Source organism: Dama dama, chromosome 15 (genome assembly GCF_033118175.1).
Source record: "Dama dama isolate Ldn47 chromosome 15, ASM3311817v1, whole genome shotgun sequence".
NCBI lineage: Eukaryota > Metazoa > Chordata > Mammalia > Artiodactyla > Cervidae > Dama > Dama dama.
In genome coordinates, this window is record NC_083695.1 from 89,815,309 (window position 1) to 89,843,207 (window position 27,899).

The window sequence follows — 27,899 nt, forward strand, 5'->3', positions numbered from 1 at the left end:
CCGGAAGGCTCCGTGCCCGCCGCGGAGCATGATGGGGGAGTTGGAGCTTTCCATCATGGCGGCTTCCATTTCGGGCTACACCTTCAGCGCTGTGTGTTTCCACAGCGCCAACAGCAACGCCGACCACGTAGGTGTTGGGCCCCCCACCGCTCCCCGCAACCCGCCGCGGCTGCTCGGGCCTCCGGCCTCAGCCTCAGGCCGACGCCTGTGGCCAAGCCGGGATCCCTTGCCCCTCGCCCCCTGGGCTGGCCGTAGGAACTGATGACCCGGGAGGCTCCCGCCGCTGGCGAACTCTTGCTGCCCGGGTCTCCTTCGCCCCCCGCCCCGAGATGGGCGTCCCCTCAGTCGGTGCCTTTCATCGGCATTGCCGTCCCGGGACGGCAGTCTCCCGGTGGGGAGGGCTTTCCCGGCCGGCCACCGACAGTGTCAGGAGTCGCTTAGTCCTGGAAACCCAGCGCCTGCCCCTCCCTGAATCAGGCTTCGAGACTAGTGAGGGTTGTCCGGGGTCGGGAAGGAGCCGAGAGACCCCCGCTTCAGTTTAGGAGCGGAGGCTCCCAGCCGCGCCCTCTGGTCTGACAGGTTGTTCTCGGGTGCGACGAGGGTTACCATGGCTGTCACTACTCTTTACTTGTTAGATGCGAGTGTGTGTTTTCTTCGCCTCGATGAAAATTGCAGATGTAACCAGGAGTGTTCGGTGTAGGGTCTGCTTTGGCCTTGCCGTTGCATGTTTAGTTCCCTGGCGAATGTTCTAAGACCCGGGAACTAGTCTTAGTGAAAATAGGGAAGTGACAGGCCTTTACGTATGAGTGATCGGAAGTGCATTTTTAATGTCCCTGGCTTCTGGATGGAAATTCTTTTATGACATTAGATGATTTTTATCTTTACGTGTTTGCCCACCAAGTTGAGATTGTGTTAAAATGATTTGAGTAGTGAATTATTTAAGTTCACTAAATAAATGTAGTGGGAGGGAGGGTGTTGTCATTACAAAGCAAAATGAGAAGACTGCAGAAGAGGGAACTGGGTTTGGTTTGATGTCTCCGATCCTAGCTTCCATCAATAAAACTGATTTCGTAGAGAGGTGATTTCATTAGTAAATTGGATGGCATTAAAGTGTTGTACCGTCCATTGCTTTAGTTCAGTGATAGAGATCAACTATAGAAATATACACAACATGGGTTTTTCCAGAGGCAGCTCCTATCTCTGGACACTAAGGCCCTTGATACTGCAGCCAACTCTTTAATAATGTAATGCATTTCCTTGTACAGGTAGTTTGTGATCCTGCTCGTGTCCCATGGAAGCGTTAAATATGGTTTCAGTCCTGTTTCTTAACCTTTCTAGTTCTTGGAGTGCCTAGTAATATCACAGTTTATATATAAAGTAAAATTACTGTAAGCAACCTGTTGAAAAGTGGATAGTTTTAGTTTTTTTTTTTTACAGTCTACAGTGAGATGGCCATGTTACTTAGATTGTTACTAACTTGATTCAACAGATATTTCTCTAGTATCTGCACTATGCCAGGCATGGTGCTAGACTTCATAGAAATTTTTACCAATGGCAATAGTTTGCAACTTGTATCTTATACTCTACAAGGATACCTGTTTATATTAACCTTGCCACAGTTACATATGTAGACTACTTTAAAATAATTTCAATTTCACATAATTTTAAGTTGAAGAGCCAAGAATTTGTTTTTGTAGTATATTCTTGTTTTGTCCTGGCAAGAAATTAGTTTAAAGCCACTTATTATTCTGTAGTGCTGGAGTTAGCAGACTTTTTCTGTGAAGGGCCAGACAGTGATTATTTTAGGCTTCCTGAGCCTTGTGGCCTCCGTAGCAACTACTCAGCCCTGCAGTTGTAGGGAGAAAGGACCCATAGACAAGAAATAAATTAGAATGACTGCTTCCAATAAAGCTTTACTTGTGGACACAAAGCTGAACTTTATATAATTTTTCACACATCATAAAATATTACTCCCATTTTCTCTTTTATTTCAGCAACTTAAAAGTGTAGACACTTACTCTAAGCTTGTAGGCCATACAGTAACGGCCATTAGGCTGGATTTAGCCCACACACTATAGTTTGCCTACTCTTATAAAGTAACAGTGGTTCAGATAATCCAGACCAATAGATAAATAAGTATCCGTGTTATACTTGGCTTTAGAATGTTTTGATGTCATTGTTGACTTTTTCAAACTAAGGCCTGCCAGATAAAATAAAAGGCACCCAGTTAAATCTGAATTTTAAATGAATAGTAAATAATTTTTTTTTAATTTTTTTTTATTTTTTATTATTATTATTATTTTTTTCCAGTGGGTTTTGTCATACATTGATATGAATCAGCCATGGATTTACATGTATTCCCAATTTTTTTAATATAAATATATCCCATTTCTTACATTAAAATTATCCATCATTTATCTGAAATTCAAATTTAACTGGGTATCCTGCATTTTTATTCGCTAAATTTGGCAACCTTGGACCATGGAACACTAGAAATATGTAGATATTAAAGTCTAACGTTGTGTAGGAATCTTCAATTTTATTTTCCACTTTGATTAAAGAAAAATGTTTCTAACCTGTTACAAAGGCACAGCTTGTCTTTTGTAGTAAGAACGCATAATAAAAGACTTTCATAGGATAAAACAAGCCTCTTTAGTCCATGTTTTCCAGACTACTAGTCATGGATTTTCTAGTACATATATAATTTTTTTTTTTTTTTTTTTTTACTGTGTTTTCGTTGCTGCATGGGCTTTTCTGCAGTTGTGGTGAGGAGACTACTCTCTAGTTGAGGTGTACAGGCTTCTCATTGCAATGGCTTCTCTTGTCGCAGAGCACAGGCTCTAGGTGCTTGGGCCTCAGTAGTTGTGGCCCATGGTCTCAGGAGTTGCAGCTCCCAGGCTCTAGAGCACAGGCTCAGTGCTTAACGGTGCACAGGCTTAGTTGCTCTGCGGCACGTGGGATCTTTCTGGACCAGAGATTGAACCCGTGTCTCCTGCATTGGCAGGCAGATTCTTTACCACTGAGCCACCAGTGAAGCCTGATTTGGGATTTTTATGACACTCCTTTCCTCTAACTCAGTATTTTGTATCGAGTTATGTATGTATTCAGCTACGCTGAAAAGCCTCTCTCTCTCCATCCTCACCCCCACAGATTCCAACTGGGACTTTTTAAACTAGGAAATTTGTTCGAAGAATCAACCGACAATAGAAAGGATATTGTTTCCCCAGATGTCTTCAGCCGCTCTTTGCTGAGCAACTCTTGTGTGCTGGGCGCCGTGCGGGGTGCTGGGCGCCGTGTGGGGCGCTGAAGTACACAGTGAACATAGAGTCCCAGCTCTTAGCGAGCTCATGTTTTAGTCGGAGCAGGCATTCGTCAGTACGTGTAAATATGAAATACGAGAAAAATATGAGAAGAGAAAGGATGCAGGGTAAAGGGAACAGAGTGTGGCAGACTCTTGATTCTGTTCCACTCTCCAGGGAAGGCCTCTCTGATAAGGTGCCATTTGAGTGAGGAGCCAAGTGGAGGGAAGGAGTAAGCCGTGTTGGATACCTAGGGAGGGGAAGTCTGGGACAGCCTCTTAGTTCACCACCCACAGGGGTGGTATTTCACGTTTAGAGTGTACATTCTTCTCCAGCAGTGCTTGTGCTGAACTCTATAGCAAATGCTCAAGCAGTAGGTTATGTGCTGAGTAATCCAGAATCGATGGGGGTGTGTGTTCTCAAAGGAGTAAATCAATTTATCTCAGCATTTATTAGGGAAAAACTTTGACCTAGTGAAAAAATTATTTGCTGGAATCCTAATTTCTCCTGCCATCCCGTACAGGAGCAGGTGTGCATTGTATTAACTTCTTTCTTTACCCTGTTGTCATTAGCAGAGTTTTTAAAACAATGAAATAAATTACATGCTGTTTCAAGAAAGCAGCCTAGAATATTTCTGCTTCCTGAGCTTTTTTGATGTTGCTTGTTACACTTAGTGGGATTTAGGTGATGAATTCACTCTACTTATTTTCACTTCAGAAAAACAGGGTTTTAGGGGAAGGGATTAAAATAATATTTCATCTTGTCATGGAATCCTTTATTCAGACGATTCAGTTAATAGCTGTGTCTCAAAGTACTTCAGCTGTATACCTGTTGGTTTGTGGAATGGTAGTTTACATGACAAGCTTATTTGGATTATTGCTAAAATTATTATAAAATTGTAATATCCTCAATTCCTCTTAATTCCAGTAAGAATCATTTTTATTTTTAGCTGCAACTCTCTTCTTCCATTGCTTTCAGGAAGGATTTTTGCTGGGAGAGGTACGGCAAGAGGAAACCTTCAGCATCAGTGACTCCCAGATCAGCAACACGGAATTTCTGCAAGTAATCGGTAAGAGAGCTCATCACGGGCCTGAGAAACACTCTTCTCGTGTACATGCGCCCTGTTTTGTTCTTTGGCCATTGACTGATTGTAACCTAACGATAGACTTAAAGAGTACATAGAAAGCCACTCAGGTCACAGTGCCAATTATTTTCACTAGGAATGATATGAAATGTTTTTTGTAAGTCAGCGTAAACCCACAGTGCGAGTCTGTAAGTTCAGGTGGTTTGTGACACTGTCCCTGACCCAAGTGGTCTGACCTGTGAGTGGCTGTGTGGAATTACACACATGTCTCTTCACAGCCATGGTGAACCCCGAGTGTGCACCTTGGGCTGTGCCCATTGTCAGCATCACCTCGTACTATAATGAAAGCACGTGTTGTGCCTGTCCTTCCTAGAGGGATCTGGCAAAGATGTTTACACTTGTTTAGAGAAGATATTTGTCAGACCTACACAGCTTTCTGAGGAATAAGCCAATCAATTTGGGGGAGCTTACTGGGGAAAATGAAGGTGTTTTGTAGGTGCATGGCTCTTTGGATCAGTCTCCTTTTAATAAATAAGGATCATACTGTTTTGCAGCTGCACCTGGTACATATCACCAAACAGCATATCCTGATACTGAAAACAGAGCAAGGGCTGTTTCATTCATTTATGCAACCAACAATCACTGAAAAAGTCAGTGCATGAGACATGTGCTGGGCAGTGAGAGGAATGTCCAGTGCGTCTCTGCCTTCCAGGACTGTGAGAAGAGGAAGACAGGTTTCCAGAAATACCGCACATGCAGGCTGAGTGCTGTCAGATAGGAACAAAGACAATCTCATGAGTTGGGGGGAAAAATGCCATTGGGTTAAATCAGTAACGACACCATGAGGAAGGTGAGCTGAGGGCCAGTGAGTGGTATGTCCAAGACACCTCAGGGCAGGGAGCCTGGCCTGTTTCTGTGTGACTAGAACACAGACTGTGTGAAGGTGAGTGGCTTGTGTTTTGATATACTGCTGGAAGGTTAGGTTATGCTGAGGCCAAAGCATTGATTTCAGCCTGTTCTCGTAGCCTTCTAGTACCTGGGCTGGGGCCAGGGTGAGGACTGAGGTGGTGAGGGTCAGGGAACACAAGAGACAACTGTCTCCTAAAGAATCAAAACTATGAAACCCACTCCCCACAATACTGACTTGGTAAATAAATACTTGATATTTGACATGCTGTGGTGTAGCTGCTCTTTCACAGAGGTTTTATTTTTGTGTTTTGTCTTGCTTAACTCTTTAAAAAATCCTAAAATAGAGAACTCGGTTTCATTGGCCATCTGTGCAATTATTCATTGTTTGCACTTGGGTTTTCAAAACTAATGTGGTGTATGAGGGTTTGCCAGAAAGACCTGACAGCACACCATGCAAGAAAGAGCTCTTGCCTGGCATGATCACAAAAGTAGCATTTCTGGTGAGTGTTCTGGCTGTTTATTTATCTTTGAGGAAACAGAATAGTAAAGTAATTTAAATTCTCCAGCATAGTGTACTCTTATCTTTGATTCATAAATGCCAGTTCCCATGGTATTACAGATACGGAGACGTGCCAGCGGCTAGAGAGACCCAGGTAATACAGGGCCATGACGACGACCTTCTTTTGCTGTACAATGTTTAATTTATTAGCTACATTCAATTTATTGTTTGAAACAATCATGGGTCTCATAACAGAGAATTTGCTAGTATTAAATGTATGGTTATCATTGTAGTCTTTTTCTCTTTTTTTGGTGGTGTTTTTCATTTCAAAATAAATACATATCAATATTAGAAAATGTAAACCGGGACCCTGGAAAACCTGGATTAAAGGGCCAAGCACTAGGTAACGAATGTACCAGGAGAGGTATGTCAAACCACTAGTGCAAAGAAATTTTCTGGATAGTTTTAACCTCCAGCGTATTTTAAAATAATAAATTGACCCAATTTCGTATTTGTTGAAAATGCCTGAATCCACGCACGGACACCTTTCCCTGACTCTGCACAATAAGGAGGACTTAATATGAAATGCCATACTTTGAGGGAGCACCCGTCTTGAACACATTCATTTTTAAAGCGGTGCTCACACACTTGAAGTGTATCTGTCTGCCCCTCGTGCCGGGAGTGGCCGGGAGGAGACAGCAACGCGAGAGCTCCCTTAGCTTATGAGGTGAGGGCAGCAGCAGTTCCTGGAAAGATGGAAGCAGGGATGAGAGGGGCTGTTCGACCCACCCACCAGCAGGAGAAGCAGTGACAGGAAGATGAACCGGCCCAGCAGCGCGTCCCCGTGGGGATGTTCACAGAGGTGCAGGAAACACCGTGCACATATGAAGAGGGCTCCGCCAGGCAGACGAGCTCTGGAGGCCTCCAGAACTCTGCAATCCCAGGCCAGGCTGCCCTGGCTCCCCTGCTTCCAGAAGTCTGCCTAGCAGCTGTCACGGCCGCCAACGTCACACCAGTCTGCAGCTTAATCGTGTTTGAAAGCATCACCCTGTTTTCTCCACGGGGTGCTTAGTTAGGCATTGCAGAATCTTGTAGGAGAAAGCTCTGACCCTGTAGAAAATACAGTGTGGTATCTAGAGCATATCTTCAGTATGCTTCTCATCCAGGTTATAAATCATGAAGTCTGCTGGGTGGATTGATGACAGGAGTGTGTCTTCAGAGTTCAGAAGTTACTCTAGGGATTTTTTTAAACAAAATATTCTTTCCTTTCAAGTAGACGATGAGGACTTTTTTTTTTCCTTCCCCTGAACTCTAGTTAACATTTTTACTACAGAGGTTCTGCAGTCTAATTACTTTACTGACAGTATCTCTGAAATAACTTCTGATGGTATACTGTATCATTTTTGGTAATAAAAAGAGAGGATTTCTAGATGAGATTTTCCAGTTTGCATCTGTATAACTATGTCGACAGTTATACTCGGCAAATAATCTTTTCTTCCCTGTGGAAGTACTGGCATTTTTGTGTGTTTTGGCAGCACTCATCAGTACAGAAGCTAATGGGCATAGCCCAGTGTCCTTCAGGGTTGTGGTTTCATTTTAATTGAGTTAAAATTGCAGCCTGGAACTCTGTGGCTGTGGCTTTATAAGCAGCAGGTGATGAGTCGCTGGCCAGGAGAATGTTGTTAATAGAATTGAGTGGTTAATTGGTCCCATGGTCTTGTACGTCAACCCAGACCCTAAGCCCCCTGATGAAGAAATGGTTCACTACAGTAAATCACAGCAATCTTTTCAGAAGTTGTTTGGCTGTGCCTTATAAATGGCTGTTTCCCTTGTGCTGAAAAGCTTTGAAAGGGCTAATAAACTTCCAGAGTTTTCACCCTTCCCCTTCAAAACACTTGGCCCAGTTGTCCTGCATTTTTAGTGGGTTACTGATGGCAGAGTGGTTAAGGCCCTCCTTTCCTCAAGCTGTCCTCACAGCTTTTATCCACCTCGATTAAATGCTTTGAATCAGTGGTTCCTTTTTCCTCTTGGAAAAAGGTAAGATTGACTAGGAGCACACAATAGCTGTGTGATCTTGAATAAAAGCTTTCAGGCGTGTGCTTATCGCATGCCGACAGATGGACCCAGAACCGTCATTTGCCGTTTTACTTTGTCCTGAGAGGGTGTCCCTGAGTTTAAGTGTTAAGGAGATACATTGCCTTCACTAGTGTATACACTCTTTGGGAGAGGAAAACTGTCTTTTTATTGTCTGAGATTTGGGTTTAAAGTTTCTTTTAAATCCTGAGCTATTTTATAGTTGTCTGTATCTTACATGATTAACTGAGATGTATTTCCTCTTTCTGATTACAGAAATCCATAACCATCAGCCTTGTTCAAAACTTTTTAGGTAAGCCACATCCTTCTTTGTAGCTTTTCCTCCTTACTAAAAGATTAATTGATTGAAAACTAATGAACTCAGACATGTATCTGATTATGGCTGTAGTGTTTTAAGTATAACTGAGGGAGTCCAAGTTCACTGATTTACTGAGTGTCAGATGTGTGTGTATAGCACTGTGTTAAGTTAGAAAAAGGGGAAGGTGGGGCAGATAAATCTTGGCCTCAGTGGTTTAAAATGGAAGCCTTCCTGCCAGTCTTCCTAGCATGGGCTCATCAACCATATAGAAAGCAGTTCATCAAGGATCACATAGAGATAAAAGCATATTGTAAGAGGGATAAAAAGTGTTCAGTGTACAACTTTAAAATTAAGGAAAGGGAACATAAAGCTTACTTTTTTGAGTTTAAGTTAATATATACCAGTTGCATGTTATGACCAACTAAAGGACAGAAAGAAAGAAACAGGAGGAGAGACATTCAAAGGGAGAAAGCAAGTGACAGGGACACCCATGGAGGCAAAGGTGAGGGAGAAAGTGACAAGCGTGTCGCCTCCATCAGACCTCTGCTCCCCAAGCTGCAGTCCAGGCCTCTGCCTCCTTCCGGAGCACCCAGCCCTTCCACCTGTTGACAGATATGATGACCTCCACTCTTGTGTTTCTTAAAACTCCCCAAGGCCCTGTTCTTCTACTTTGTGAAAAGCCAGGCCAGTCCTGTCCTTGCACTTCTGCCCATACCAGTTGGATTCAGCGTTCTGGGTCAGCACCTCCTGCCTTGACACTGCCGGCCCCTTGTGGCAGGTTGTTCCTGCCGTGTCTTCACAGCAGCTTTCACCCTGACTCCGCTCCCATCCTCAGCTGACCTAAACTTCCAACCCGTCTGCACCCAAGAACCCTGGAGACTTACACTGTGTTCACTACCCATCTTGTCCCCACCCCTCCCACACAGACTTCCCCCTTATTTCAGAGGATTGTTACCTGTGAACAAAGCCCCACGAGAGCTGAGAACCTCACTCTTGGCTTCACATGTAACTGAAGAGGAGCAGAAAGCAGACCAGGAGTCAGCAGTTCCTCTGAAAAGCATCTCAGAGCAGTGAGATCGATGGCTGCTGACGCAGCAGTCAGTGAGTGACTCAGGCCCTGGGCCACGCACAGCCTCGCTCTGGACTGGAGAGGGTCCTGTCGTTTGGCCCTGACCATCTAAGACTTTGCTGGGTGTGCCCTGCCTTGTCTTTCTCAGGAGTTCCTTAAACCACTGTCAGTAAAGTAATACCCAGGACATAGACCCATAGACTCATAATTGAAATCATAGACTCATCATTCGTAGGACTGAAAGAAACCATGGAAATCATATGTCTGCTCCAAACTCACTGTTTTGCAAAAAAAAAAAAAAAGTGGAGGCCAGCGAGCTTCAAGTGACTTGCCCACAATCATACAGAGAGGAGCAGCGCAGAGCTGGAGCTGGTATCTCCGGACTTCCAGTTCAGTGTTTTTGCTGTAACTCGAACTCCTTCCTGCCTGTCAGGCCTGGGCTTGTGGTGGGGGGAGGAGGGGTGTGGCATTCCTGAAACCAGGACCAGTGATACAAAAGGTCATACATCATTATGCCGGAACTGCTCTTCACAGGGTCCTGGTCAGATGGATCTCTTTTAAAGGGAGTGCCTTCAATTTGAAGCTGGCCAGACATAGATCCAAATTCCAGCTCTTCAGTCCACCAGTTCTGTGATTTGGGGCAAGTCACTTAACCTCAGTATCTTTATCTACAAAAATGGAGGAAAAAAAGTGTTGACTTGTTGGGCTGAACACCTCCCAGCAGTGAGACAGAAATGAAATGAATTAACATGAGGAAGCATGCAGCTGAGTGTCTTATTGCGGATTCAACAAATTTTCATTTCCCTCTCAGAATATGCACTTCTGTGTTCTTTTTTCCCCCAATAGATAATTGACACTTAGAAGCAAGGAAAAGATGTCACGGTCATTTGAAACCACAGATTTCGTAATTACTTGGTATCAGCACTTCCACTTACGGAAGTAATACCTTTTGAATGTAGCAGTCTCTTGAGTAATCTTTGATGCAAAATATACCTCATACCAGCAAAACATTTAGATTATTTTTTCTTTATATACTTAGTGTGTATGTGTGCGCTCAGTCATTCAGTTGTGTCCGACTCTTTGCAACTCCATGGACTGTAGCCCTCTAGGCTTCTCTGTCCGTGGAATTCTCCAGGCAAGAATACTGGGGTCAGTTGCCATTTCCTCCCACAGGGGATCTTCCCAACCAAGGGATTGAACCTGCATCTCTTGCACCTTCTGCATAGACAGGCGGGTTCTTTACCACTCTGCCATTATATACCTACTGCAGATAAGCAGTTGTAGCTTTATTGCCAACTTTTAGGATTAGGTGACACATAGACACAAGTTGCTAAGCAATTTTTGTCAAAATACTATGTAATTTTAATAAAATATTTTTCCTCTTTAAAAAAACAGTTTTTATGACTATGCAAGCAAAGTTAATGAAGAGAGCTTGGACAGGATTCTTAAAGATCGGAGAAAGGTATGTTCTGTTTGTCACCCAGTCTGATTTGGAAATCAATCTTTAACACCCAAACTTAAAATCAGAAAGGAATGTAAAATGAAACAGTGAAATTTGTTATTAATATGTAAGAATTCTGTTAAGTAGATTTTAAAGGTAAACTGTAGATATGAAACAATGTTTACAGTATGTAAGTAAAACAAAATTGAGATATTTAGAGTATGATTCCATTATGTAAAAGTCAGAAGGAGAAAAAAGAACATGAACTGTAATCCAGAAAGTTGACAATAGTTCCTTCTGGGTGGTTCTAATTTTCCTATTTGGTAATTTAAAAAATAATTTTGTCAACATTTACTACACATGCATTAATTTTATAATGAGGGAAAATCTTCCTAAAAAATGTAGATTGCAGTCAAACATCTTTTGATGTGTTGCTCTTTCAAGTCAGTTCACATTGAACATAGATGTTTTCCCAAAAGGTCATATGTTTATTGTTTCTGTAAGCATATGCATATGATGTTCTGCTTGTGTATATATGTGGTAAACAAGTCTGAATAGAATTGAAAATGAGCCAAGGTTTTATTGCCGCAGTGCTGTGTGATGGTCTCATTCATAATTTACTCTGTTGCACCATGTGTTGGGTTTACTTTTTTACCTTGGTATATTGATTCCCGAAAAATAGATGAGCCACTAAAACACCACGTGAAGAGGAAAAGCACCAGTGAAAGTGAAAGCTTGTTAAAGAGAAAATAAAGTGCCATTCTTTAGAAGCATGTATTATTAAAAAGCCTTTAAAAGATTACCTGTGCATAAAAATAATCAGTGTGGGACATCTCAGGTGTTCGAAGAAGGGCCTCAGAAGCAGTTAGAGTAGATGAGCACCTTTCCAGTGTCCGGGCTCTCTCAGAACCACCGTCTGTGCACAGGCAGAAAGAGAAGCAGGTAAGGGGAGAGGAAACATAGAAAGTGTGGGGATAGGTCTGGGGCGAGGACAGTGTTTTGTGGGTGATGACAGACTCAGGAAGGGCACGGTGTTGGCAGAGAGTCTTAACACGGTCGCCTGCCCAGGTGTGGGGAAGTGGGTGAGTGCAGCCCAGGGATCCCAGTCCCACTCCCCCATTCTAAGTGATTTCCCTGAAGCATACTTTCTGGCATCTGGAGCATCTTCATTCTCCAGCCACTGGCTTACCTCCTCATTCCATTTATTTTCACATTTTAAATAATGAAGCTTTATATACTCTCTAAAACTAAAATTTATTTCATGAAGATCCTTACTGAAGCACTTATCTAGAACATTCACTATATATTAAATAACCAGGATTTTTTTTTTCAATAGAGGAAAAATATTTGAAGTAGAAAAAAGAAATAAAGAACATGAACAGGAAATTCACAAAAGAAAAAAGAAATCTATAAATGGTCAAGAAGTAAATGGAAAAAATGTTCATTCTCATCAGGAAATGCAAATTGGAACACATAATACTGTTGTTTTTTTTTGTTGCTGTCCATCCAGTTGGCAAAAGCATAAAAGGATTGCTAATATCCAGTGTTGGCAAGGTTGTGGGAAGTGGGGAAGCTGTAGCTGGTGGGAATGTAAGTTGATATAGACATTTAGGGAGAGAGTTTTGCAATAACAGAATTTTAAATATAGAGTTCCATCTCAGGAATCTGGCCCAAGGAAACAGAGACAAATAGGCACAAAGGTGTGATAACTTGTGTTAATGAACACTTTAGCTCTGTGCCAGACCGTGTACTAAGTACTTTCCAGGTACTGACACATTTAATCCTTGGACCCACCCCATAAGGCTGTTATCATCACCCCCATTGTACAGTTGAGACAACTAAGGATAAATATCTTGGTTAAGGTTATAAGCAGGAATGTTGGTGCCAAGATTTAAATCCAGCAGTCTGGCCTTTTAATGCAGCAAACAAAGATGTTTGTTGCATCTTTGCTTAACAGTGAGAATTTTGAAAGCAATCTAAGTGTCCACCAGTGAGGAATGGTTAAGTAAATTATGTTGGTGCCTCCATACTATGGAATATGACAGTTTGTGTGTGCTCCATTGTATCCGACTCTTGACCACCCTATGGTCTATAGCCTGCCACGTTCTTCTCTCCACGGACTTTGCCAGGCAATAATATTGGAGTGGGTTGCCGTTTCCTCCTCCAGGTCATCTTCCTGACCCAGGGATTGAACCCATGTCTCTTGTGTCTCCTGCATTGGCAGGTGGATTCTTTACCACTGCTCCACCGGGGAAGCCCATGAGATATGAAGCAGCCATTAAAAAGATAAGGGAGGTTCTCATGAATGACTTAGAAAGTTCTTGTAAGTGAAATAATTTGAGCCTGCTTTTTATAAAAACAAAAGTCTGAGGGTATACAGAGAAAGATCCAGAAGGAAGCCAACCACACCTAGAAGTGGTTACTCTGAGTAAAGGGAGCAAAGATGTTGCTGAGGAGGGGAAAGTTTATGTAATAAAATTTTTTACATTATATTTGATATTGAAATTAATTGAAAAAAAAGAAATGAACTCTACCATGTAGCATTTTCTGTAGTAAATAGAGACACTTTTCTTAATTAACTTGGGGATTTTAAATTGGATTTGCTAATTTACTATGGTATTTTGTATTTCAGTTATGTATTAAAATATAGTCATTGTATTTTAAAAAATAATAAATAAAGTCGGATTTGGTCTTTTGAGACACAGAAGAACAATATAGATTGTTACCTGGAGTTATCTTTGCTTTTCTTGGGGCCCAGATTCTCAAAACGCTGATCTTCAGTTTTGATTTTCTAAAGCTTTGTGCTAAAACTAACGATTATATTTTCTTTTGCAGTTAAAAGACAGGAATTTGTTTCTTCAATTTACTTGGAAGTTAGGTTTTATTTTCCATGGAATTTGTTAAAGGCAGGGACTGTATTTTATGTTCATTGTATTTCCTATGACACCTTATATATAATATAAACTCTTTGAGGTTTTTTTTTCAAGAATGCAAAATTTCTAGCCTTCAAACAAAAGATGATACTTAATATTTAGACTGAAAAGCTGTATCGTTGACTCTAGTATGAGGATTTTTCCCCAGAAATGGTACAAAGTTACATCTTCACCTCAAAGGGGTTATAGTAGTACCTACAAAGTTAAATTTAAAATGTTCGGCTTAAAAATACATATGTACTTTAAACAGTATCTGATATAAAAATCATTTTTAATTAACATCAACTCCTCAAGAAAGTACTAATGGAAGCATTTCAAAAGTTGATTCTCTGCTAGGCAGGCTTCAAATCTAATGTTTAGTTGAAAAGCCCTGGGAGTTCCTTGAGAGAGAGTTCTGACAAAACATGGTCCACTGGAGAAGGGAATGGCAAACCACTTCAGTATTCTTGCCTTGAGAACCCCATGAAAAGTATGAAAAGGCAAAAAGATAGGACACTGAAAGATGAACTCCCCAGCTCGGTAGGTGCCCAACATGCTACTGGAGATCAGTAGAGAAGTAACTCCAAAGAATGAAGAGACAGAGCCAAAGCAAAAACAACGCCCAGTTGTGGATGTGACTGGTGACGAAAGTAAACTCCCATGCTGAAAAGAGCAATATTGCATAGGAACCTGGAATGTTACGTCCATAAATCAAGGCAAATTGGAAGTGGTTAGGAGATGGCAAACATCGACATTGTAGGAATCAGTGAACTAAAGAGGACTGGAATGGGTGAATTTAGCTCAGATGACCATTATATCTATTACTGTGGGCAAGAATCCCTTAGAAGAGATGGAGTAGCCATCATAGTCAACAAAAGAGTCCAAAATGCAGTAATTGGGTGCAGACTAAAAAATGACAGAATGATTTCTGTTCATTTCAAAGGCAAACAATTCAATATCACAGTAATCCAAGCCTATGCCCCAAGCACTAATGCCAAAGAAGGTGAAGTTGAGCAGTTCTGTGATGGCCTACAAGACCTTCTAGAACTAACACCAAAAAAAGATGTCCTTTTCATTATAGGGGACTGGGATGCAAAAGTAGGAAATCAAGCGATACCTGGAGTAACAGGCAAGCTTGGCCTTAGAGTACAGAATGAAGCAGGGCAAAGGCTAATAGAGTTTTACCAAGAGAACACAGTGGTCATAGCAAACACCATCTTCCAACAACACAAGAGATGACTGTACACATGGACATCACCAGATGGTCAACACCAAAATCAGATTGATCATATTCTTTGCAGCCAAAGATGGAGAAGCTCTGCACAGTCAGCAAAAACCGGGAACTGACTGTGGCTCGTGAATTCCTTATTGCAAAATTCAGACTTAAATTGAAGAAAGTAGGGAAAACCACTAGGCCATTCAGGTATGACCTAAATCAAATCCCTTAGGACTATACAGTGGAAGTGACAAATAGATGCAAGGGATTAGATCTGATAGAGTGCCTGAAGAACTATGGACAGAGGTTCGTGACATTGTACAGGAGGCTGAGATCAAGACCATCCCCAAGAAAAAGAAATGCAAAAATGCAAAATGGTTGTCTGAGGGGGTCTTACAAATAGCTGAGAAAAGAAGAGAAGCTAAAGGCAAAGGAGAAAAGGAAGGGTACACCCATCTGAATGCAGAGTTCCAAAGAATAGCAAGGAGAGATAAGAAAGCCTTCCAAAGAGATAGAGGAAGACAACAGAATGGGAACGACTAGAGATCTCTTCAAGAAAATTAGAGATACCAAGGGAACAATTCATGCAAAGATGGGCACAATAAAGGACAGAAACAGTATGGACCTAACAGAAGCAAAAGATATTAAGAAGAAGTGGCAAGAATACAGAGAACTATACAAAAAAAGATCTTCATGACCCAGATAACCATGATGGTGTGATCACTCACGTAGACCAGACATCCTGGAGTCCGAAGTCAGGTGGGCCTTAGGAAGCATCACTACAAACAAAGCTAGTGGAGGTGATGGAATTTCAGTTGAGCTGTTTGAAATCCTAAAAGATGATGCTGTGAAAGTGCTGCACTCAATATGCCAGCAAATATGGAAAACTCGGCAATGGCCACAGGACTGGAAAAGATCAGTTTTCATCCCAATCCCAAAGAAAGGCAATGCCAGAGAATGTTCAAACCACCACACAATTGTACTCATCTCACATGCTAGCAAAGTAATGCACAAAATTCTCCAAGCTAGGCTTCAACAGTACATAAGCCAAGAACTTCCAGATGTTCAAGGTGGACTTAGAAAAGGCAGAGGAACCAGAGATCAAATTGCCAACATCCTTTGGATCATCGAAAAAGCAAGAGAGTTCCAGAAAAACATCTGCTTTATTGACTACACCAAAGCCTTTGACTTTGTGGATCACAACAAACTGCAGAAAATTCTCCAAGAGATGGGAAAAACAGACTACCTGACTTGTTTCCTGAGAAATCTGTATAAAGGTCAAGAAGCAACAGTTAGAACTGGACATGGAACAACAGACTGGTTCCAAATTGGGAAAGGAGTATGTCAAGGCTACATATTGTCACATTGCTTATTTAACTTATATGCAGAGTACGTCATGTGAAATGCTGGCCTGGATGAAGCACAAGCTGGAATCAAGATTGCCGGGAGAAATATCATTAACCTCAGATATGCAGATGACACCACCCTTATGGCAGAAAGTGAAGAGGAACTAAAGAGCTTCTTGATGAAACTGAAAGTAAGGGTGAAAAAGCTGGCCTAAAACTCAACATTCAAAAAACTAAGATCATGGCGTCTGGTCCTATCACTTTATGGCAAATAGATGGAGAAACAGTGGAAACAGTGACAGACTATATTTTCTTGAGCTCCAAAATCATGGCAGATGGTGACTGCAGCCATGAAATTAAAAGATGCTTGCTCCTTGGAAGAAAAGCTTTGACCAACCTTGACAGCATATTTAAAGCAGAGACATCACTTTGGCAACAAAGGTGCATCTAGTCAAAGCTGTGGTTTTTTCCCTAGTCATGTATGGATGTGAGAGCTGGATCATAAAGCAAGCTGAGCACCAAAAAATTGGTGCTTTTGAACTGTGGTGTTGGAGAAGACTCTCGAGAGTCCCTTGGACTGCAAGGAGATCAAACCAGTCAATCCTAAAGGAAATCAGTCCTGAATATTCTTTGGAAGGACTGATGCTGAAGCTAAATAAAGCCCCAGTACTTTGGCCACCTGATGTGAAAAACTGACTTATTGGAACAGACCCTAATGCTGGGAAAGATTGAAGACAGGAGGAGAAGGGGACGTCAGAGGAGGAGATGTTTTTATAGCATCACCGACTGATGGGCATGACTCGATGGCCAGCTCCGGGAGTTGGTGATAGACAGGGAAGCCTGGCATGCTGCAGTCCGTGGGGTTGCAAAGAGTTGGACACGACTGGGCAACTGAACTGAACTGAACTGAGAGTTCTCTGGTGGTCCAGTGGTTGGGACTCTGCGCTCTCACTGCCACGAGCCCTGAGGGCTGCCAGAGTTCAGTCCCTGGTGGGGGAGCCAAAATCCTACAAGTGGAGCAGGGAAGCCGCCCCCACCACCACCGAAAAAAAGAAAAATCCTACAAAGGAAAGTTCAGTGATTTGAACTCATAAAATAAGTATGTAGTAATTTTAAAAGCTTCTTGAGTCCTAAGACAATCCATTAGAATACACAACCTAATAAAGATTTTTGTCACAATACCAATTAATATATAAAATATATAGAAAAATGTTTACTGAAAACATGTGGCTGTCAAATATAGGAACCTTACAACATTACTAAATTTTTTTAAAAAGTTGAATTTAAGATAGAGGCCTATGTTTTTTCATGTGAGAAATTCCCCTGTAGGTGCAGCCTGGTTGCCTGCTCAATTACTGCCCTGGCAGAAGCCATATTATGTTTACAAAGTTTCCACCAGCCTCAGGTTTTGGGCTCAGGCCAAAAAAAACAAGTGAGAGGAGGATTTCTGCCTTCCTGAAAGCATCTGCTCTGAAACAGATAATGATAAACATAACTGCCATCTTAATATTATCATAAGGCCAAAAAGAACACAGGTTAAAGATGACAAATGTGTTCAGTATTGGGGATAATTGTTTGGCTCCAGAAAATATAAGTGAATGTCTAGCGTGGAGAGTAGAGAGGAGAGTCTTTGTGAAATATTGTCTGAAGCTTCAGCAGAGATAAGGTTTTAGGGAAAGACATTCGTAATTTTTCATCATGGCCCAAAAATAGCTATCAAAAATGTGCTCTTCCGCATCAGTAACCTTGGTTCTCGATAGCCTTGCAACCAGCTTATTAGCTGTAAAAGGTACAATCGTACCTGTCACCAGTGTGAATTATTTTGGCGTCTTACCTCTGATTGATCAGAATGAAGAGGGTTATCTTTTTAGCAAATATCAAATGAATAAATTGATATCCACAGTAAATTTACAAGGCTTTCTGCTTCTCAGGAAGTACAAACGGAATCAAACAAGTAGAGTCAGTGTAAATGAAAAGTGTTAGTATCCATCCAGTCACCACTTGACTTGATTCTTTAATCAGCAAGTATTTCATGAGAACGGCCGTGTGCTGACCGCTGCTCAGGCCTCTGCAGGAATGCAGAGGGTGTGAGACGTGACCCAGTCCTGCAAGGGAGCTAATCCCAAGTTAAATTCAAAGTGCCAAGACTCAGAGTGAAATAATGCCATGTTCTTTGATACTAGTAGCTCTAGCCAGTTGATAATTTTTCTTAACTTGCTTTTTGTTTTTATTTTTTTAAAGGAAAACTACTTTTCACTCTATTATAAAAGATTTATACTGTCCAAGGTGTTTGAGTTTTCTTTATATTTAAAGAATACCAGAATTAATTGCTTCAATATAATTAGAATTATGCTTTATTTTCAGTAGTACTCCTTAAAAGCAGGCAGTATTACTTTGCTCCCTGTAGTTCCTTGCATGTGATATGAACTCTGTGCAGAAAACATTACTCACCTCTCAGGGTTGTTGTGATAATTAGTGAAAATAATTGTAACAGTAAAGGTTGATTGACTTCCTTCCTTTGTGAAAGTTTCCAAAATGTAATCTAAATTTACCGTTAATTTTAATACGACACTAACAACTTTAAACTAGTTTCATTTCTTAAAACAGGATTTTCACTCAAAGAGTTTGTTTTAAAGAAAGAAGCTATGGAAGATTATTCTTCCTATAAAGAATTAAAGTGTCTCCACAACAGAGGTTTTCAAACTTTAGTTATACATAAGAAAAAACTTAAGAATTTATCTTAAATTCAGATTTCTGACTGTACCCTTAGAAGCTCCTATTCTGCAGGTTTGGATTGGGCCCAGCAAGCTCCCAGGTGTCTCTTAGGCCTTTCATCTTCCGTACATCCAGCAGATCACATTGTGAAAATGTTCTTCCAAAGAGCCTGTCGGTTTAAATCACATACCAATTTAAGTTCTGGTATAGTCAGCACTGACAAAGGCTAACCTTTTAAAATTGTTGTATTAAAGTATAATTAACATGTAGTAAACTGTGTATATTTAGAGCATGTACTTTGATAAGTTTTCATATATGTATATATGCATGAAACCACCATCAGAGTAAGATAATGAACATATCTGTCCCTGCCAAAGTCTCATGGTCTTTTCTGATCCCTCCTTCTCACCTCTGCCCCAGTCATCCACTGATCTGCTTTATGTCATTTTCATTTTCTAGAATTTTACATACCATTGAGTGTTAGATTGAGAATTCCCTGGCAGCCCAGTGATTAGGACTTGGCACTTTTACCACTGTGGCCCAGGTTCAGTCCTGGTTGGGGGACTAAGATCCTACAAGCCATGCAGCGTGGCCAAAAAAAAAAAAAGAATCCTGTAGCCTATGCTATTATGATGATGATAATTTTTGTTGTTATTGTTCTGGCTTCTCTCACTCAGCATAATTACTTGGGATTCATGTGTGTTGCGTATGTCGGTGTTTCTTCCTTTGTGTCACTGAGTAGAAGTCCAGTGTGTGCATACACCACGTTTTTGTTTATCCATTTGCCTGTTGATGGGACAGTTGAGTGGTTTTCGGTTTCGAGCTATTGCGCATAAATTTGGTATGAATGATTGTGCAGATGCCTTCAGAATGAAATTTGTGGGATTTCATGCAACTTTTAATACTTCCTTCTTCTGTGTCCATTGCAGAAAGTGATCGGGTGGTACCGATTCCGGCGAAACACGCAGCAGCAGATGTCGTACCGAGAGCAGGTGATCCACAAGCAGCTCACCCGCATCCTCGGGGCTCCCGACCTCGTCTTCCTCCTCTTCAGCTTCATCTCCACTGCCAACAACTCCACCCATGCTTTAGAATATGTTCTCTTTAGACCAAATCGAAGGTAAAGAAAGCATTCCCTCCAGCCACACGTAAAGAGGCAAGATGTTGATACAAGTACTTGAGATTTGTGCCTTTGAAAATAAGCATTTTATAGCATCTTTAAAGAAGAGTGTTTACAACTGTCCTGTAGCTGGTTTTCTTTGTGATAGAGAAGGTATTTTCCTGTCAATTAATTATATAAATTAAAATAGTTTTTGAGTCAAGAAGCATTAGGAAGACATTCATGATGCATCAATTCTTACAGGAATAAACAGCTGGAAATCATCATTTGCTTCTCCATAATCCATTATATACAACTATAGTTCTATTGTGCTGTAAATCTGATTATAATTTTAAAACCTAGATTTCAAGGACAAAATTGTAAAATTGATCCACCTACTGGCTAATGAGGGTTTTGCATTAGGAACTTGTTAAAGCAAAAAGAAAGATCATTTGATCATGGTATGTCGGTAAACAACAGAAAGGTTTCCTACAGAAGTTCATTTATAGTAGAATAAATTAAACCAGCATCAGTGAAAAATAATTATTAGTTGTTAAGTAGCCACTGCTAAGATTTCATTAATTACTCAGTAGGTTTTTGAGCACCTAAAACCACCTCAGCACTCTTGTCAGTTGCTGTGGAAATGTAGAAGAACTAACCTCTGCCTTCGGAAGTTTACAGTTGAGTTCTACTTTAAGGGAAGTGAAAAATTTTCTAATTAACATAACACTAGGTTGTCTGTGGAAGTGGGTTCTCTGTGAGATCTGTTAGTTCTCAATGCAGAGACTCGAGCTCCTGTTGGCAAGACCCATTCCTTAAGTAGAGGAGTGCTTTCAACATGATCTCTGTCTCTCTCTCAATCCCCCACAGGTATAATCAAAGGATATCCCTTGCTATTCCCAATCTAGGCAATACTAGCCAGCAAGAGTATAAAGTGTCTTCAGTGCCAAACACTTCTCAGAGTTATGCCAAAGTTATTAAAGAACATGGGTAAGTTGAAAGGTAAAATGAGTGTGTTTCCTTTCTTTTGCTAACTATGCTTGTGGAGAAATGTGACATCATTTGATATGATTAACACTGAAAAATCCAATAAGGCAATTCTCTTTCTCTAGATTACCACTACTGTATACCAAAATCTGAATGCTTACTGAAAAGAAAATTTACTTTTATCAATATTTATTTTTTTAATCACTTGCCACAATTTCTTTTCTTTTTTTGCAACTGATGCAAAAATGTGAGTAGATTATGTGTATATCTGAGGTTCTGAAAGCTAACTGTGGTCCCTGAAAAATGTATAGGGTGAGGGAAAAAATAACTACTATTTCTCAGTGGTCTTGGCAAAGGGGTTCTCTCTTCTTTCTCTTCTGTAACCCTAGGGACATGGGCATTGTTGCTGAAACACTGTCACCCTGGGGTTGCAGCATTCAAGTAATTAACAGATTAAGGTAGAAATGACAGGAAAATGCCTTCCAGTTCACTGTAGTTCTAATCGCTCTGTGAATCTTGTTTCTGTCTGTCTTCTAGTACTGACTTTTTTGACAAGGACGGAGTAATGAAAGACATCAGGGCGATTTATCAGGTTTATAATGCGCTTCAGGAGAAAGTGCAGGTAACTGATGCGTTTACTAGTTTTCATCATATTTCTATTTCCCAAATGCTTTTTAAATTCTACTTTAATTTTTAATAATCTCCTAACTGACGAATGAATTGTGGTCCAAAAATCAGTTCCCAAATGATATCAGATGTGTGGAGTAGTTACTATACCAGCCTATGAAAGCCTGTCTCACTCACTATGTGCCTGCCATAGAGACTCTGAAGTACAGTTTTAATATCACCCTTTTAAATACTTGTGACCTCCTTAATGACAGCGTTTTCCCTAGAGAAATGTGTTCCCAGTTTAAGGAAGGATCGCTAAGGACACAGCTGTCGCATCCCTTGGCCTCTAAGTAGAGACCGCGCCGGCAGGCACCCGTGGTAACTGAGGACTGCTCGGCCTCCTGATTAACGTTCTCTCCTCTGCCCACAGCTGCCTGCACTGATGGGAGGGTGCAGTGGAGCCTGTTCATTCCTAGGCAGTCATGCAACAAATATCTATGGAAACATCTCCTGCAAGCCAGACCCTGAGCTAGGTGCTACCAGTACTTTCCCACGTTCTTGTCATCAGCCCCAGAGTGTTCTTAGGGGTAATTCGCTCTGAAACCCTGAGAACAAAAGCGCCTTAGAGGACAGGAAGAAGAGGGGCAGGGCTGAAGGGGCTGTCCGGGCCTGGAGGAAGGGCCCGGGGAATGGAACGGCACAGGCAGCTGCTGAGAAAGAGGAGAGCAGTCTGCGTTCAGCCTGGGGCCAAGGGGAAGGCATGCAGTGGGCAGATCCCAGTATCAGGCTCCTCCATAGCAGCCCAGGGAACTTAATCCAGCCTCACTCACTGGTGACTGGCCCACTTTCCGGCGATTTCTGGTATTTCTGCTATGGAAGGAACGTTCAGTGAAAAGCAGCTTTTTGTCGGGAATTCATGACCATGCTCTTTGCAGACTGTCAGTGCTGCCTCACAGACTTCAGAGTGGCATGTATTAGACATTTCATCGCCTATTGATTAAGGCCTGCCCTGCACACGCCAGTGTCACGTCCATGACCTGATAGCAATGGTTAAAGTACATTGACGAGGGGAAGTTGGAAAAGAAAACAAGTTTCAAAGTCAAGTTCTTTTTCAACTTTTCCTCATTGTAGTTTCTGTTAAATAAGTCTGTGTGTGATCTGAGGCTTAATTGTTGATTATAAATAAAAGTTGAAAGCATCTCATTCCTTTCTTTTGTGCATCCTCCTATGCTAGACTGTGCTTTGCTAAGTCACTTCAGGCGTGTCCGACTCTTTGTAACCCTGTGGACTGTAGCCCGCCAGGCTCCTCTGTCCATAGGATTCTCCAGGCAGGAATACTGCAGTGGGTTGCCATGCCCTCCTCCAGGGGATCTTTCCAACCAGAGATCAAACCCAAGTCTCTTAGGTCTCCTGCACTGGCAGTCAGGTCCTTTACCAGAACACCTGGGAAACCCTATGCTAGACTGATACCAAAAATTCCCTTTTCATATAAATAAAGATGAGTAAGCAAGAGAAAGATTCATATTCAAGAATGTATAAGCTAAGTAGCATGATCATCTTAACATAACTAAGAAAGCAGTTCAGTGAGTAACAGTGGTACTGGTCTCTTGGGCCTTCATGATTTTGTTCTGTACCTCAGGGAAATGTCTATTTTTTAACGTAATAAAGTATACAGATTTTTCCCAGGGTCATAATCGATGCTGTCTTTATGAAATGCCTCATGCTTGGATTTGAAACTAATTGTTCTTGTTGTCATTTTTCCCTCAGGCAGTGTGTGCAGACGTGGAAAAGAGTGAGCGAATTGTTGAATCTTGTCAGGCAGAAGTGAACAAATTAAGAAGACAGATCACTCAGAGGAAGAATGAAAAGGAACAAGAAAGACGTGAGCTTCCTATTCATTTTACTCCTGAGTATCAGGGAAATGTCTGGTCTTAAACTTCAAATTATATGATAAATTACATGCATTCTTCTACACTCATCAGGCCCCAAGTTAGGCTGCTTGGGACAGGGCATTCCCTTGTCTTTAGACTTTTCCAGAAGCGCAGTACTGTTTTTCATGGTGTCCTTCTCAAGTCTCATAGTGGAAGAAAAAAGACCAATGGTAGAAAGGCTGAAGCAAGTTAGAATAATTCCCAAGAAGTGATATGATCTGTGTACAGTAGATGTGATGTTTCTTACCAAGTTAACCCTGGCATGCCTAGGACATAGGAACTGTGTCCTGTGTTCACTGGGGCCTCATAAAAGAGCTACCTAAAATTATGTTAACTTTATATTTGATTCATGGGGCAGGGTCTCAGCAAAGACTTTAAATGTCAAGTTTTTGATAGCAGTGGGTGGCCAGATACCATTATGTTAAGGAACCAGCTGGTTAAATGAGAATTAGGCCCAAGAATCTATTAACTCCAGCATGGTGACAGACATATGTGCTATAATACCACCAGATTTTTTAAAATATTATTTTTATTGAAGTACAATTGATTAATAATATCATGTTAGTTTCAGTACAGCATGGTAATTCAGCTGTGTGTGTGTATGTGTGTGTATATTATATATATATATCTGAAAAATAATTTTTTTCAGATTATTTTTCAGATTTTTTTTTTCAGATTATTTTTTCAGATTATTTTCCATTATAGGTTATTACAAGATGTTGACTATAGCTCACTGTGCTATCCAGTAGGACTTGTGGTTTATTGGTCTTACGTACAGTAGTGTGTATCTGTTAATCCCAGACTCCTCTGATTTATCCTCCCTGCCAACCCTTTGGTAACCATATTTGCTTTCTATGACTGTGAGCCTATTTCTCTTTTGTAAGGTCATTTGTACCGTTTTTGTTTTTTTTTTTATTCCATGTGTAAATAATATCAGTGGTATTTGTCTGACTTCACTTGGTGTGATAATCTGTAGATCCATCCATGTTGCTGGAAATGGCATTATTTCATTCTTTTTTATGAAACTCACTAGATTTAACTAGAGGTTAAGACTTTGGCTCCTCCCCTTGCTGGGGGCACAGATCCCATCCCTGTTTGGTGAACTAAGGTCCTGCTTGCTGCACAGTGAAGCCAAATAAATAAGATAAAAAACATGGACACACACAGAGCTGGTGATAGAGCTGGCATTTGGAGAAGTGGGGTGCCTCTCAGTTGACACCTGAGGTGTGTGTCTTTTAACCCAAATCTTTCACTTTTCTCATCAAAATTTTAGCAGTTTTATCTGAGTGATAGAATTGTGGGTGATTTTCTTTTTTTTTCTTTTCTAAATTTTGTACAAATCATTTTTATATTTTTAAATGTACTTGAAAACAAAGGCCATAGACTCATAGATGTGTGACTGTTTCAGTTTTACCACCATAAAAATGCAGTAAAGTTATGGCCTAGTACCTAACACAGGGCTTTGAACTCCCTGTTTTTTAAAATGAATTTTTAAAAAAAGTTTTACAGTGTTGTATTGGCTTCTGAACTTTTTTTTCTTAATATTTGTCTCTTTGGTTGGGCCATGTCTTTGCTGTGGCGTGCAGGAGATGCAGTCTTCATGCGATAGGCAAACTCTTAGTTGCAGCATGTGGGATCTAGTTCCCGGACAGGGATTGGACTCCAGCCCCCAGCATTGGAAGTGCAGCATCTTGGCCACTAGACCACCAGGGAAGTCCCAGGGCTTTGAACTTCCAAGGAGAAGAGATGTTTAAGAATGTTGTGACAAGTAGTTGTTGAGAAGGTTTTTTGTTTTTTTTTTGATGTGAGATCTAGTAAGGAAAAACTCACATTCAGATGACCGCCAAGGGTGGGGACAGCGATCGATTTCATCCTCTGTCCCCATGGTCTCCGCGCACAGTGAGCAGCAGGTGAGGGTCATAGCACTAGACCTGGAGTTAAGAGACCTGTGTTTGGGTATCAGAGCCCCCACTTCTAGCTGTCCTCTTGGTGAAGTCACCTGATCTTTCTGACCTCTGGTCCTTTGCCTGCATAACAGATGGTAATATTAATGATGATGGTAGTATTTCAGAGAGCTGTTCTGAGGCTTTTGAAAATTATGAAATACGGTGCAAATGTACAGTAATTCACAGTAATGGTAAATTGCACTGCTTTGTTGCCATTTTCAGAGCAGTCAGGTCGACCACTGAACGTGTTGACATGCAAAGCTGTGACAGTACGGAGTGTGTGACAGCTTCCTTCCTCTTCCCACCCAGGACTGCAGCAGGCAGTGGAGAGCCGACAGATGCCGTCTGAGAGCGTGGCCCCCACCTTCAGCCCTCGGATGCCCCATCCAGGGTTCACAGCGGAAGGCCGAAGTACTCTTGGAGACGCAGAGGCCTCAGACCCGCCTCCGCCTTATTCTGATCTTCACCCAAATAATCAAGAAAGCACTCTGAGCCATTCTCGCATGGAGACCAGCATCTTTATGCCTCGACCTCAAGCTGTGGGCTCCTCCAGTTATGCCTCCACCAGTGCTGGACTGAAATACCCTGGAAGTGGAGCGGACGCCCCTCCTCCCCACAGAGCAGCTGGAGACAGTGCTGAGGAGTCAGACGACAGCGATTATGAGAATTTGATTGACCCTACAGAGCCCCCTAACAGCGAATACTCACATTCAAGGGATTCTCGCCCCGTGACACACCCCGACGGGGGCTCCAGGAACACTCAGACCTCCCAGATTTAACTGAACGCAAGGGACTCTCCAGTTAGCACTGTTTTTCTTAATCGCTCATTGAGAGAGTGTTTGAGGACTTCCTCTGGGGGAGAGAACTGCTTTCTCAGGCCCCTGGACTCCCCAAGACAAGAGTTTTTGGGCACAGACCTTGGAGGAGCCTCACATGCGGGGGGTCCTCACCTGCGGACACAGTGTGCAGGGCTCACAACAGAGTCATTAAGATAATCAAATTGTCCGAACTCTGGTGCGATTCATGGATGTACTGGTAAATTTAGGCAAAGATAAACTTATCAACGTAGTTTCTGTTCTTTAAAATAATTTGGAAATTAGAGACTAAGCACAATTAGTCTATAAATGTTCTATAAATCAAAACCTTACCTCTTGCACTATCATGCCTTGAAATTTACTTTTTCAAAGGGAAACTAGTTAAGCAGCAGCCTTCAAAGAACCTTCTCTCTATGATGAGCCAAATTCATCTTTGCCAGAAAAGAAATTTTGATAATTTCCAAGATTGGAACAAATCAGATGTACCTTCTTTTGTCTGCATGAATTTGTGAGATCAAAAGAGAGGGCTTTGTTTCCACTTTTTTCTACTAGCCTGATATGTATTGTCACTTAAAATGGTTGCCTTTAAAAAAAAAAAAGTAGAAATACTAATTACCAGTAAGTAATCATCCAAATAAGTATGTCATAAAATAAATTACTTATTTTTCTTTCGGGGAATTCCAGTGACTGCTATGTTGCACTTGCCACATTTACGGTCTCTGTTCTGGAGTCTTAAATGAAGGACACAACAGTATAACAGAAAGGAGTTACGTTCCAGACCTGAGTTTTTATGAGGAACAGACTCCAGACACAGCGGATTTAGCCAAGTTCGTACGTAAGGGAGATAATTCATGTAGATCTTCTGACAAATCCTAGTGTTAGCTTTATTTGTGGAAGAAAGACATTTAATAAACTGTTTGGGAAGCTTGGTTATTGAATAGAGATTCATTTCCAATCGGAATAACCATACTTTTTTAAGTTACCATTTGGCATATAGTTGTGGAATGTGTGTAGACTTTCCTTGGGGATGCACTTAACATTTTTATTTAATTACTGCTTGTTTTCTAGTTTTGCCCAGGATGTGTGAAACCACTACAGACGTTCATGAGCATGACAGGCTCCTGGTTTGGAAATGACAAGACCCCTCCTCCCCCATTTACGGCAGGGTCAGCCCACGAAGCTAATGCCATGGATTATAACTGCCTTTCTTTGGACTAGTTGCGACCTGTAAGAATAAGGAAGTTGTTAAGGAGGCTTAAAAGTAGTTTCATTTTGTAGGAAAGAAGTTTAGTCTGACTAGAAACTAAGTGCTCAAACTGCCGTCCTTCAGATAGCTACTCATCGGGGTCTGTATCTTCCTACTCTCCAGTTTTGTTGGCCTTATACCACTGCCGTTTGATTTGAAATGTTGCAGACCGCTTTATCTGCAAATGTGTTCCAGTGTTTATCAGCTACCTTCTAGCAGCTTCAGCACCAGTGTGAATTTTTTTTTTTAAGTGCCATCACCATCTCCTCTGTTCAGATTTTGACATTCAGGAAAATATTTTTATTTTTATGCCATACTGAAACCTACAATGTATATCTGACAAAGCAGTTAAATGTGACAATAAAAACTTATTTAATCATGGTA

General features: G+C 41.3%; 1 protein-coding gene across 1 annotated transcript; it reads left to right on the top strand.

Moving 5' to 3' along the window:
• Positions 1-27,899, top strand: ABRAXAS2 (abraxas 2, BRISC complex subunit). Its single transcript, XM_061162876.1, has 9 exons — positions 1-127; positions 4,278-4,368; positions 8,141-8,177; positions 10,648-10,714; positions 19,812-20,002; positions 20,852-20,971; positions 21,506-21,590; positions 23,345-23,459; positions 25,764-27,899. The coding sequence occupies exons 1-9, from the start codon at positions 29-31 to the stop codon at positions 26,231-26,233; spliced, it is 1,275 nt and encodes a 424-aa protein (XP_061018859.1). The 5' UTR covers positions 1-28; the 3' UTR covers positions 26,234-27,899.